The following is a 12,863-nucleotide window of genomic DNA, read 5'->3' as shown; positions in this document are numbered from 1 at the left end:
TCAGAACACAGGAACATCCATACCAGAACAGACTAATGGTCTATCTGCAGTAGTGGGTATCCTGGTTTGAGTTGTGACTTACATTGGATGCCTAAAATCCTGCACCTCGCCATGCCCTGAAACAGAAGTAATGACAACCCTTGTCATCTTTGTCCTAAATAGTGATGCTGCTGATGGTTTTTTTTCCTGTATGAATTCTTCTTTTTAATTTTACTAAGTTTATTTGGTCAAATAATATGCAGCAGGAATTTTCCACTGTTCAATTATTCACTGCATTTTAAATACTTTTTTTTTGCGGGGGGTTGGCACTGTTTTTTTGGGTTGGCACTGTGTAGTTTTCATTTTGTCTTTTTAAGTTGGCTTTACTTTTTTTTTTCCCACCCTTTAATGTTGTGTCCCTGTGTTCTTGTTTTGTGTCACAGAGCAATTGATCTTTTCTTTGACAGTCATTATTTTATGTTCATCTCTTCTTAGGGCTTGTCCTTACATAGAGGGGTAATGTGCCCTTTGAGGGTATTATTTCTGAAGGGCATTAATGTGTTGAGCATTAATTGGTCCATGTGGACCCTGCTGGTATGCATAAAAGTTTCCCTAGTGTGCTTTAATGTTGTGCTCACTAGGGAACCTTTAGTGCATATCAGCAGGGTCTACACAGACCAATTAATGCACTATACATTAGTGCACTTCAGAAATCACACCCCCCCAAAAACACATTACACCACCATGTAGACAAGCCCTTATTGTTTTCCAGACTAATGAAGTCTACATTTATTTACAAAGGGAGATATGGACTATCTTTACAGCCCTTTTTGACCGTTTCTATTTGTGCAGTGTCCTGGTTGTACATATGTTAAGATTTGATCTTATAAAACTAAGAATAAAGAAAATACAATGTTATTTTTGTAATAAAAATGTGCTTTATTTTGCACTCCTCCTTGTTTGGGCAAACTCAGGACCGAACTCCCCTCAAAGTGCATTGCTGGGTCCAATAAATACTTAAAGTACAGCTTCTAAAATAAAATCTTATTAAAATATTTTTGTACAGTTTTAAATATTTAGTGGTTTTGAACTTCAAGCTGGCCTGTATAATTTACACATCATGAGCTTGGTGTGTGGCAGTTTTATAAAAAATACTTGAGTAAATAAGTGTCTTCTGTTTGCAGACAGTCGGTGATACAGTAAAACTTTACTGCAAAGATGGTGAAGATATTTGGAAAGCATCACGGTTCAGGATAATAATTACCACATGTAGCAGTGCAGGAATGTTTTATCAAATAGGAGTAAGGTACTGTGGATGCATGTCATTAATAGCTTTGGACACTTGGGGCTATGAAATAAATATTTGGGGGTACTCTGCAAAGTAGTTTAATCTGTTTAAACCAGGCAACTGTTAACAAGTAGTAAAACATTGCATTCCCAGCTAAGCTTACAGCCATATTAAATTTTAGTTAGCCCTTCCAGCATAGTTGAACTATAAAATTATCTCAAACGACATTATTTTCAAAATACGTAATTTAAAGATCAAAATCCCATAAAAGTGAGAAGACTGTGTGGCACAATTGTGGTTTTGGTTTTGGTTTTTTCCCCCTCTCCTACAGCAGTGATTCTCTGGCAGTTATGTGTATTGCCAAGGACCAACTGTAATTGAAAGCATTTTAGGAGTTAACACTGTAGGTCATGCTGCACTTGGAAGTAAGAACATAAGAACGGTCATACTGGGTCAGACCAAACGTCCATCTAGCCCAGTATCCTGTCTTCCGACAGTGGTCAATGCCAAGTGCCCCAGAGGGAATGAACAGAACAGGTAATCATCAAGTGATCCGTTCCCTGTTGCTCATTCCCAGATTCTGGCAAACAGAAACTAGGGACACCATCCCTGCCCATCCTGGCTTATAGCCATTGATGCACCTATCTTCCATGAATTTATCTAGTTCTTTTATTAACCCTGTTATAGTCTTGGCCTTCACAACATCATCACAGGTAGTGCTGATTGGGTCATTTTTCAATTATTGCTGCTAAAGCACTTAGCTCCCTTGAAACCATGGGTGTGTCTCTGTTCTCCTTGCCGCTACCTGCACAACACATGCAATCCTGCTTAGCTTAAGAATTACTAGCACTGCTGTGCTGGAACACAACACAGAACATCAGCTCTAAACTAATGACATTCTCCAGCTTATATGGCGGGTGGGGGGCAAAGGGAGGGTGAGGAAAAGTGTCATTTCTGTGTCAACTTAAATTTTCTATTCTGACCAAGTTAAAGAAAAACAGGAAATATTTCTGATATGTATCTTTCAAAATACGTGATGTCACAAATGAGAGCTAAGTTTACTAGGCTTTTGCTTTCTCCCCGGCAATATTATAAAGCTGTCAAGTGTTGAAATACCTCTCATGTTGAGATGTGACTGCATATAGCACACATACTTGATCCTTGTAATTTTTTTCAGAATTATTTGACCAGGTGAACCACAGGGTGGCAGAATATACTAACCCTAAAACAGCTGTCTGAAGTGATTTTATTTAACTCTAGGCTTGGGCATTTCACACATGTATTTGTGGATGAAGCAGGACAGGCAAGTGAACCAGAATGCTTGATTCCGCTTGGGCTGATTTCAGAAGTTAATGGACAGGTATGTATCTTAATATATGTATGGTTTTGTTGTTGTTTTGTTTTTATTAAAGGGTTTTAGGCTTGCTTTCTTCACTTCCAGTAACAGCTTCCTATTTCTAACGCGATCACTTCATGGCTAGTGATAGGATAAGTTGCTATTTCCAAGAAATGAGCGTGCAGTTCTGGGAACTTGTATTAGTTTGTTAATAGTGTATTATATCATGTTGTAAATACATGTTGCCACTTAATTTGAAGCTCTTAAGTTTTAAACAAATGCTCTAATTTTCAGCATTTTCTACTCTTAAGTAATAGTTTTGAGTACTTTTCATAATAAACACTATCTTGCTAAAACATACTTGTTTTTCAAGATGTGTTGCTCATGAAATTCCATTCTAGGTATGCGCGCGCCCATGTGCATGGTCATCCGAGATTTTGCCTTAGCGTCATCTGTACGGCCAGCTCTGGTGCCCCCTTGAGTGCCACATTCATGCATCGGTATATTAGGTGCCGCTGTGCCCTCTCAGTTCCTTCTTACCACCTGTGGTGGTTAGTCAGAGCGCCTTTCCTTGCATAGCAGGGCTAGCAGTTTCATCTCTTCTGACTTGAAGCTTTAGGGCCTTGTAAATAGTTTGTTATAGTAGTTAGTGTTAAGTACACTTCTATCCTGATATAACACGGGTTTGCATACAATGTGGTAAAGCTCTGACACGCTGCTCTGAGCAGTGTGTTAAGGGTGCCAGGCCAGGACCAAGGGGTTGGATAAGGGGCAGAGGGTCTGAGGGGCGGTCAGGGGCTCCCCCCCAACCCCCAGGGTCTGGGAGGCAGGAGCTGTGGGTGGGGCACTTTTGGGGGCCCCGCAGTCCCAGAGCAGCCTGGGGGATTAGAGGGGTCCGGAAGCAGCCCGCTCAGCTTCCCTGGCCCCAGCCATGTCGCTCGGGGGAGGGGGCTTGGGGGAAGGGATACCCCGGCGCACTCACTGGCAGCAGCAGAAGTGGAGCAGCCTGGCCCCAGCCTGCTCCACTCTGCCAGCTCCCAGCCACAGTGCTCCACTTCCTGCCGCAGGTGAGTACGGGGAGCATCCTTTCCCCAACCTTCCTGCACTCGCCAGCGGCGGAAGCGGAGCACCACAGCTGGGAGGTGGTGGAGTGGAGCAGGCTGGGGCCACCATTGCTCCACTTCCCGCCACTGCCAGTGAGTGCCTGTCACGGGCTGGGGGATGTGGATATAAGTCGGAGCAGTCCAGGGGCAGGGAGCAGAGGGGTTGAGTAGGGAGTGGGGTCCTGGGAGTGATTAAGGACGGGGGGTCTCTGGAGGGGGCAGTTAGGGAACAAGGAACAGAGGGGCCCAAAGCAAGTTCGATATGACATGGTCTCACCTATAACGTGGTGAGATTTTTTTTGTCTTCCGAGAACCGCGTTATATCGGGGTAGAGGTGTAGTTCTTAAGTGTAGTTAGAAGTTAGTCCTAGCAGGGAGTTTGCCCCATGTGGGGCATGCCTCGGTCTCTGGGGTTTTAAGTCCTGCACAGACTGTAACAGGCCTATGCCTTTAAATGACCCCCACAGCAGCTGCCTCAAGTGCTTGGGGGAATCCCATGTGAAGGACAAGTGTCATATTTGTAAAAAAATTTTGACACAGGACTCAGAAAAAGCGGGATATTCACTTGGGGCTCTCCTCATGGAGGCTGCCCTTTGTCCAGCTTCTGAGCCGTCCCACCAAGACTCTCCTAGTACCTTGCTCTCGGTGTGCAGTGCACCCCCAGCACTGAACTCCGCCCGGCACCACTCCCAGTCACCAGTGCCCCAAGAGAAAACAAAGAAGCACGGCTTCCCATCACTGAGCAAGAAGGGCCATGAGACATCTGGCAAAGGACTCAGTTGGGGCCACCTGGCCGCTCTGGAGCCACGTGGATGTGCCTCCCTGGTCGGGGCCCTTACCCCTTAAAGGATCCACTACCGACTCCCAGGAGCGGTAGGGGTCTCAAACTTGTGGCAGCATCAACGTCTTCCCAACCAAGAAAGTGCTGAGAGAGCAGAGGCCTCCGCCAGCACCACAGGAAACGGCAAAGGCTCCCCATGAGGGCAAGCCAGCTGCTAAGACCCCCTCGGGGGCAGTGGCACTCCACCAATCCCCTGAGACAAGGCAGTGCTCTCCTCCAAGCTGCAGATCTTCGGATCTGGGGTTCGCCCTCGGTCTCCAGCACAGCAATCGCAGTCCCTGCTGTTCAATGTGGATTGCATAAGGGGAGGCGCTAGTCTCTGTATTGCCAGCACCATTCATCCTCCCGCCAGTCATCCTCTCAGCGCAGATCTCAGTCGCCTGCCCTGTGGGGAGCACTCCCTGTCATGCCTCTGGTCCTCTCGATACCGACACCAACCCTCTCACTTCAGGCACCAGTCTCCAGCGGCAACCGTCAGCAGGCAGACGCGGGCGTCGATGGCCCACTGTGGTCACCAGAAGGGGATTCCTCTGGCACAGAAGGGCAGTTCAGCCCCTCGCCCAGACTCCACCAAAGTGATTGGGCTCTCAAGGCTGCGCTGATGTTGACAGTGCCGCCTTGGCAGCATGGCCAATGGCCAGCACTGTAGCCTTATTGGAGTGCATGGGGCATGCCAGTCATGACAATGCCCCCTTCGCATTGTTCATCTGCCACTGCCTCGGAGCAACAGCTGGCAGTACGGACAGCACCAGACTCAGTGCATGAGTCACACTCGGAGGCCAGGATAGAGGAGGCTGCACCCACCCCTAAACCTCCTCAACAAGCTTCTCAAAAAGTTGAAAGGTTTCAGAATAACAGCCGTGTTAGTCTGTATTCGCAAAAAGAAAAGGAGTACTTGTGGCACCTCAGAGACTAACCAATTTATTTGAGCATAGGCTTTCGTGGGCTACAGCTCACTTCATCGGATGCATACTGTGGAAAATACAGAAGATGTTTGTTTTTATACACACAAATCACGAAAAAATGGGTGTTTATCACTACAAAAGGTTTTCTCTCTCCCCACCCCACTCTCCTGCTGGTAACAGCTTATGTAAAGTGATCACTCTCCTTACAATGTGTATGATAATCAAGATGGGCCATTTCCAGCACAAATCCAGGGTTTAACAAGAACGTCTGAGGAACAGTGCGGGGGAGGAAGGAATAAACAAGGGGAAATAGGTTACTTTTTATAATGACTCAACCATTCCTAGTCTCTATTCAAGCCTAAGTTAATTGTATCCAATTTTCAAATGAATTCCAGTTCAGCAGTCTCTCGCTGGAGTCTGGATTTGCAGTTTTTCTGTTGTAATATCACAACTTTCATGTCTGTAATCACATGACCAGAGAGATTGAAGTGTTCTCCGACTGGTTTATGAATGTTATAATTCTTGACATCTGATTTGTGTCCATTTATTCTTTTACGTAGAGACTGTCCAGTTTGACCAATGTACATGGCAGAGGGGCATTGCTTGCACATGATGAACGAGCCTCTGATAGTGTGGCTGATGTTATTAGGCCCTGTGATGGTGTCCCCTATATAGATATGTGGGCACAGTTGGCAGCGGGCTTTGTTGCAAGGATAGGTTCCTGGGTTAGTGGTTCTGTTGTGTGGTATGTGGTTGCTAGTGAGTATTCGCTTCAGGCTGGGGGGCTGTCTGTAGGCAAGGACTGGCCTGTCTCCCAAGATTTGTGAGTGTGTTGGGTTATCGTACCAAAAGGACCGACGGTAAAAAATCCATTACGATCTACATACCACACAGACTATGCTGACAGCTTGTGCCACACGCTCTCAAAGAAACTGCGGAACCACCTGATCAACATCCTCTACAGCAAACAGGGAAAGATAAAGAATGAGCTCTCAAAAATGGATACTCTCATAAAAAAAACCAACCTTCCACGCAAACTTCCTCGTGGCTGGACTTTACTAAAACTAGACAAGCCATTTACAACACACACTTTGCTTTTCTACAAAAGAAAAAGGACATTAAACTTTCTAAACTACTACATGGCACAAGGGGCCACAGCAATGGTTCCCTCAACCCACCCAGCAATATTGTTAATCTATCGAACTATACTCTTAGCCCAGCAGAAGCAGCTGTCCTGTCTCGGGGCCTCTCCTTCTGCCCCTCCACCCCCACAAACATGATACAGTTCTGTGGTGACCTAGAATCCTATTTTCGACATCTCCGACTCAAGGAATATTTCCAACACACCTCTGAACAACATACTAATCCACAGAGACCTCCCTACCAACACTACAAAAAGAAAGATTCTAGGTGGGCTCCTCCTGAAGGTCGAGACAGCAGACTGGACTTCTACATAGAGTGCTTCCGCCAACGTGCATGGGCTGAAATTGTGGAAAAGCAGCCCCACAACCTCAGCCATGTGGAACACAATGCCATCCACAGCCTCAGAAACAACTCTGACATCATAATCAAAAAGGCTGACAAAGGAGGTGCTGTTGTCATCATGAATAGGTCGGAATATGAACAAGAGGCTGCTCGGCAGCTCTCCAACACCACTTTCTGCAAGCCATTACCCTCTGATCCCACTGAGAGTTACCAAAAGAAACTACAGCATTTGCTCAAGAAACTCCCTGAAAAAGCACAAGATCAAATCCGCACAGACATACCCCTGGAACCCCGACCTGGGATATTCTATCTACTACCCAAGATCCATAAACCTGGAAATCCTGGGCACCCCATCATCTCAGGCATTGGCACCCTGACAGCAGGATTATCTGGCTATGTAGACTCCCTCCTCAGGCCCTACGCTACCAGCACTCCCAGCTACCTTCGAGACACCACTGACTTCCTGAGGAAACTACAATCCATCAGTGATCTTCCTGAAAACACCATCCTGGCCACTATGGATGTAGAAGCCCTTTACACCAACATTCCACACAAAGATGGACTACAAGCCGTCAAGAACACTATCCCCGATAATGTCACGGCTAACCTGGTGGCTGAACTTTGTGACTTTGTCCTTACCCATAACTATTTTACATTTGGGGACAATGTATACCTTCAAATCAGTGGCACTGCTATGGGTACCCGCATGGCCCCACAGTATGCCAACATTTTTATGGCTGACTTAGAACAATGCTTCCTCAGCTCTCATCCCCTAACGCCCCTACACTACTTGCGCTATATTGGTGACATCTTCATCATCTGGACCCATGGAAAAGAAGCTCTTGAGGAGTTCCACCATGATTTCACCAGTTTCCATCCCACCATCAACCTCAGCCTGGTCGAGTCCACACAAGAGATCCACTTCCTGGACACTACAGTACTAATAAACGATGGTCACATAAACACCACCCTATACCGGAAACCTACTGACCGCTATTCCTACCTACATGCCTCCAGCTTTCACCCTGACCACACCACACTATCCATTGTCTACAGCCAAGCTCTGCGATACAACCGCATTTGCTCCAACCCCTCAGACAGAGACAAACACCTACAAGATCTCTTTCAAGCATTCTTACAACTACAGTACCCACCTGCTGAAGTGAAGAAACAGATCGATAGAGCCAGAAGAGTTCCCAGAAGTCACCTACTACAGGACAGGCCTAACAAAGAAAATAACAGAACGCCACTAGCCGTCACCTTCAGCCCCCAACTAAAACCCCTCCAACGCATTATCAAGGATCTGTAACCTATCCTGAAGGTTGATCACGCGATTACGTATATAAAGTCTGCTGCAGTTTCCACGGTAAACATCTGATGAAGTGAGCTGTAGCTCACGAAAGCTCATGCTCAAATAAATTGGTTAGTCTCTAAGGTGCCACAAGTACTCCTTTTCTTTTTGCGAATACAGACTAACACGGCTGTTCCTCTGAAACCTGTCATACATGAAAGTTGCGATATTACAACAGAAAAACTTCAAATCCAGACTCCAGCGAGAGACTGCTGACTTGGAATTCATTTGCAAATTGGATACAATTAACTTAGGTTACTTTTTATAATGACTCAACCATTCCCAGTCTCTATTCAAGCCTATTTCCCCTTGTTTATTCCTCTCTCCCTCCCGCCCCTCCCCCCCCTCCACTGTTCCTCAGACGTTCTTGTTAAACCCTAGATTTGTGCTGGAAATGGCCCACCTTGATTATCATATACATTGTAAGGAGAGTGATCACTTTACATAAGCTATTACCAGCAGGAGAGTGGGGGGGGGGGGGAGAGAACCTTTTGTAGTGATAAACACCCATTTTTTCATGATTTGTGTGTATAAAAACAAACATCTTCTGTATTTTCCACAATATGCATCCGATGAAGTGAGCTGTAGCTCACGAAAGCTTATGCTCAGATAAATTGGTTAGTCTCTAAGGTGCCACAAGTACTCCTTTTCAAAAAGTTGAAGTTTCACATGGTCTCCCTGGCCACAATCATCCCTTCCCAGGTCACAGATGCTTCCTCCATTTCATAGTGGGTAGGCTCCATTTTTAATTCACAGTGCTACCCTTTGGCCTCTCATCGGCCCACAGGGTGTTCATAAAATATATGGCGCCGTGGCTGCTTAGCTGAGATGCCGAGGGGTCCAGGTCTTTCCATATCTCAACTGGCTCATCGAGAGCAGGTCTCAGGAGCAAGTGCAGAGGATCCTCAATCTGGTGCATTCCACTTGCCACAACCTGGGCCTGTTAATAAACGAGAAAAAATCCATTTTAAGGCCAGTCCAACAAAGAGAGTTCATTGGGGCGGTTCTTGACTCCATGTGAGCCAGACCCTTCCTTCCGTAAGCATGTTTTCAGGCCATGTCAGACCTGATCTCCCATGTAAAGAACCACCCGCTCACCACGGCTCACGCCTGTGGCTGTTGGGCCATCTCTGGCGCTTGCAAGCACGGCTGGCGTTGGTCTACATTCCTGACAGGCGTGACCTGGACAGGGTAGTCAGTGTACCATACCACATCAGGCCTTCCCTGGGTTGGTGGTTGGACCCCGAATCTATGTTGGAGGGAGTCCCCTTTGTGACCCCATCCCCGTAGCTGACCCTGGTCTCCAGTGCTTCAGACCTGGGCTAGGGAGCCCACCTAGGCAAGCTGAGCATGCAGGGTCACTGGTTGTGGGATGATCTGGCCCTCCATATAAACATCAAGGAGCTCAGAGCGGTTTGCCTGGCCTGTCAGGCATTCTTGCCCCACCTGAAGGACAAGGTGGTGCAGGTCCTGACAGACAACACTGCTGCGATGTGTTACATCATCAGGCAGGGCGCTGCCATGTCTTTGGCTCTTTATCAAAAAGATCTCCACCTTTGGGAATTTTGTGTGTGTCATGCCATTCATCTGATAGCCACATACCTGCCTGGAACCAGGAACGTCCTGGCAGATCACCTCAGCAGGACTGTCTCCTCTCACCACGAGTAGTTGCTCCATCCGGAGGTGGTCAGCATAATCTTCCAGAGGTGGGGGACTTCCCAGGTGGGCCTGTTCGTGTCCAGGCAGAACAGAAAATGACACGTGTTCTGTTCAGTCTGGGAAACTGACGGGCTCCCTGCCAGACATCTTTCTCATTCTGTGGTTGGGAGCGCTGATGTATGCCTTCCCACTAGTGCCACTGATTCACAGAGTCCTTGTGAAGATCGGGCAAGACAAGGCAAAAGTTATCCTAATATCCCCCACGTGGCCTCGCCCAGCACTGGTTAGGCAAGTTACTGAGCCTTTTGGTAACCTCCCCACTGCAGCTGCCTCTCTGGCCGGATCTGCTGTGACAGAACCACAGCAGCCTTTTGCATCTGAACCTGGTGGCGCTGCACTTTATGGCTTGGCTACTACATGGCTAAGCATGGAAGAATAGGCATGCTTGACCCGTGTCCAGCTGGTCTTGCAGGGTAGCAGGAAACCCTCCACAAGAGCGACTTACCTGGCCAAATGGAAAGATCCACATGTTGGGCCTCAGAATGCGTGTATTTGGGTCAAGCAGGCCCTGCTGCAGGAGATCCTGGATTATCTGCTGCACCTCAAACTCCAACATTTGTCCCTGTCATTGGTCAAGGTCCACCTGGTCGCTTTCTCGACTTTCCATCCTCTGTTTCAAGGCAGGTTGATCTTCATTCATGACATGGTAGTACAGTTTTTGAAAGGTCTGGAGTGTCTCTACCCGCATGTTTGAGACCCCATTCTCCCACTCCCCTGGACCTGAATCTCATGCTGTTGAGGCTCATGGAGTCTCCATTTGAGCCTCTGACTTCCTGCTCTCTTCTGGAAGGTCTCGTTCCTGGTCACGATAATGTCAGCCCCCAGGGTGTCCGAGTTCAGGGTGCTTACTTCTGAGCCTCCCTATATGGTCTTCTACAAGGATAAGATCCAGCTGTGACTGCACTCAGGGTTTCTGCCCAAAGTTATTTCCCAGTTTCATACTGGCCAGGAGATGTACTTGCCTATCTTCTTTCCAAAACCTCATGTGTCAGATGAGAGTAGACTACACACCCTGGATGTCTGGAGGGTGCAGGCCTTCTACATAGATAGAACAAGGCCGTTCTGTAAGTCAACACTGTTGCAGTGGCAGAACGAAAGGTCGCCCAGTGTCTGCTCAGAGAATTTCGTCCTGGATCACAGCCTACATCCGCTACTGCTGTGATCTGGTGAAAGTGCCTCCGCTGGCAATCGTGATGGCACACTCGACTAGGACACAAGCATAGTCAGTGGCCTTCCTGAGACAGGTAGCAATCCAAGAGATGTGTAGGGCCGCTACCTGCTCGTCTGTTCAAACGTTTGTCTCATTTTGCCCTTACCCAGCAAGCTTGAGATGATGCTGGCTTTGGCAGAGCAGTGCTGTAAGCTACAAGACCACGAACTCTGAGCCCATCTCCTTTGATAACTGCTTGTAAGTCATCTAGAATTGAATCGACATGAGCAAGCACTTGAAGAAAAAACAGTTACCCACCTTTTTCGTAAATATTCGAGATGTGTTGCTCATGTCCATTCCATTACCCCTGCCCCTCTGTTGGAGTTGTCGGCAAGAAGGAACAGAGAGAGCGTAGGGCCGGTGGCACCTGATATACGAACGCCTGAGCATGGCACTCAAGGGGGCGCCACAGCTGGCCCTTCAGATACTGCTAAGGCAAAACTAATGACCACACGGGCACATGCACACCTAGAATGGAATTGATATGAGCAACTCATCTCGAACAACAGTTACGAAAAAGGTGGGTAACTGTGTTTTTGGGGGGGGTTTTTTGTTTTTTTTCAGGTGCAAATAATTGTATCATATTTTATCTTTAAAAGAATAAAATTCTTGTACATTTGTGCAATAAAGTCAGCCATCAAGTTAATCATTACTTTGCACCTTCCCTCCACCCACTGAATAGTGTTAGCCATTTGAGAAAGAATGTCTACAGTATTGTAACAGCAGTTGATTTTTTTAATCCTTAGTTTTTTAAAAAAAATGTATTCATCTAACTTTGTGTCAGTTCTAATACAGAAGAGGGTTTTTACTTCTTCTGCAGATAGTGCTCGCTGGAGATCCAATGCAATTAGGACCAGTAATTAAATCTAGACTTGCAATGGCTTACGGATTAAATGTATCCATGCTGGAAAGACTAATGTCACAATCTCTATATCAGAGAAATGAGGATACTTTTGGTGCATATGGATCGTACAATCCTCTATTGGTAAGTTAAACTGCAGGGTTTGTTTTTTTTTAAGTGAGCTGCCCTAAGAAGAAAAAATACGTGGATGGGCGGAGGGAGGGAGTTTCACTTCTATTGTTGCTTTCTGATGTATAAAGAAAGGAGGACCGAGTTTGGTCTTCTGTGGTTTTGTTGGAAGACTTCAAGATTTCAAGTGTGTATTGTGAGTTTTCTTGTACCTTATTTATTAAAGAGTTAACATGTCTACCCCTTCAAAGATGGTTTTCCCCCTCAACTATGTGTTTAGACAGTGGAATAATGTAAATGTTAGACAAAAAACAAAATGCTTAACGTTGACTTAAAATCCCTTCCCTTTCCCATTATCCACTGTGACAAAGCTCTGTCCTTGTCTCCGTGGGTCCTGCGTTTCCTGGCGGATTCTGCTAGCCTCAGAGGCTCACTGTGACCCTCCACGTAGCTCTTCTCTCTCTAGAGGCAAGGGTCACAGCCTGCTGAGCTATTTTCATCATAAGCCAGCAAGGGAGGTGAGGAGAAGCAACCCTCCCTCACACAGTCTCTGTTATCTCCCAGTCTCAGTGATTAATCGGGGAGGGAGCCCAGGCTCACCCTCTACTCTGGGTCCCAGCCCAGGGACCCTAATAGTAGCAGCTATGGTAGCTGACTTTTTGGAAATAGGACATGTA

General features: G+C 46.7%; 1 protein-coding gene across 1 annotated transcript in view; it reads left to right on the top strand.

Annotated features, from left to right (window-relative positions):
* MOV10L1 (Mov10 like RNA helicase 1) overlaps positions 1-12,863 on the top strand; it is an 83,427-nt gene that overhangs the window by 46,002 nt on the left and 24,562 nt on the right. Inside the window, exons 19-21 of the mRNA XM_073331779.2 lie at positions 1,164-1,285; positions 2,528-2,627; positions 12,037-12,201. Of these exons, the coding sequence (XP_073187880.2) occupies positions 1,164-1,285; positions 2,528-2,627; positions 12,037-12,201 (387 nt within the window). The remainder of the gene's footprint in view (positions 1-1,163; positions 1,286-2,527; positions 2,628-12,036; positions 12,202-12,863) is intronic.

The sequence above is a fragment of the Lepidochelys kempii genome, chromosome 1 (genome assembly GCF_965140285.1).
Source record: "Lepidochelys kempii isolate rLepKem1 chromosome 1, rLepKem1.hap1, whole genome shotgun sequence".
Classification (NCBI taxonomy): Eukaryota; Metazoa; Chordata; order Testudines; family Cheloniidae; genus Lepidochelys; species Lepidochelys kempii.
This window is presented reverse-complemented; position numbering and strand designations above follow the sequence as displayed.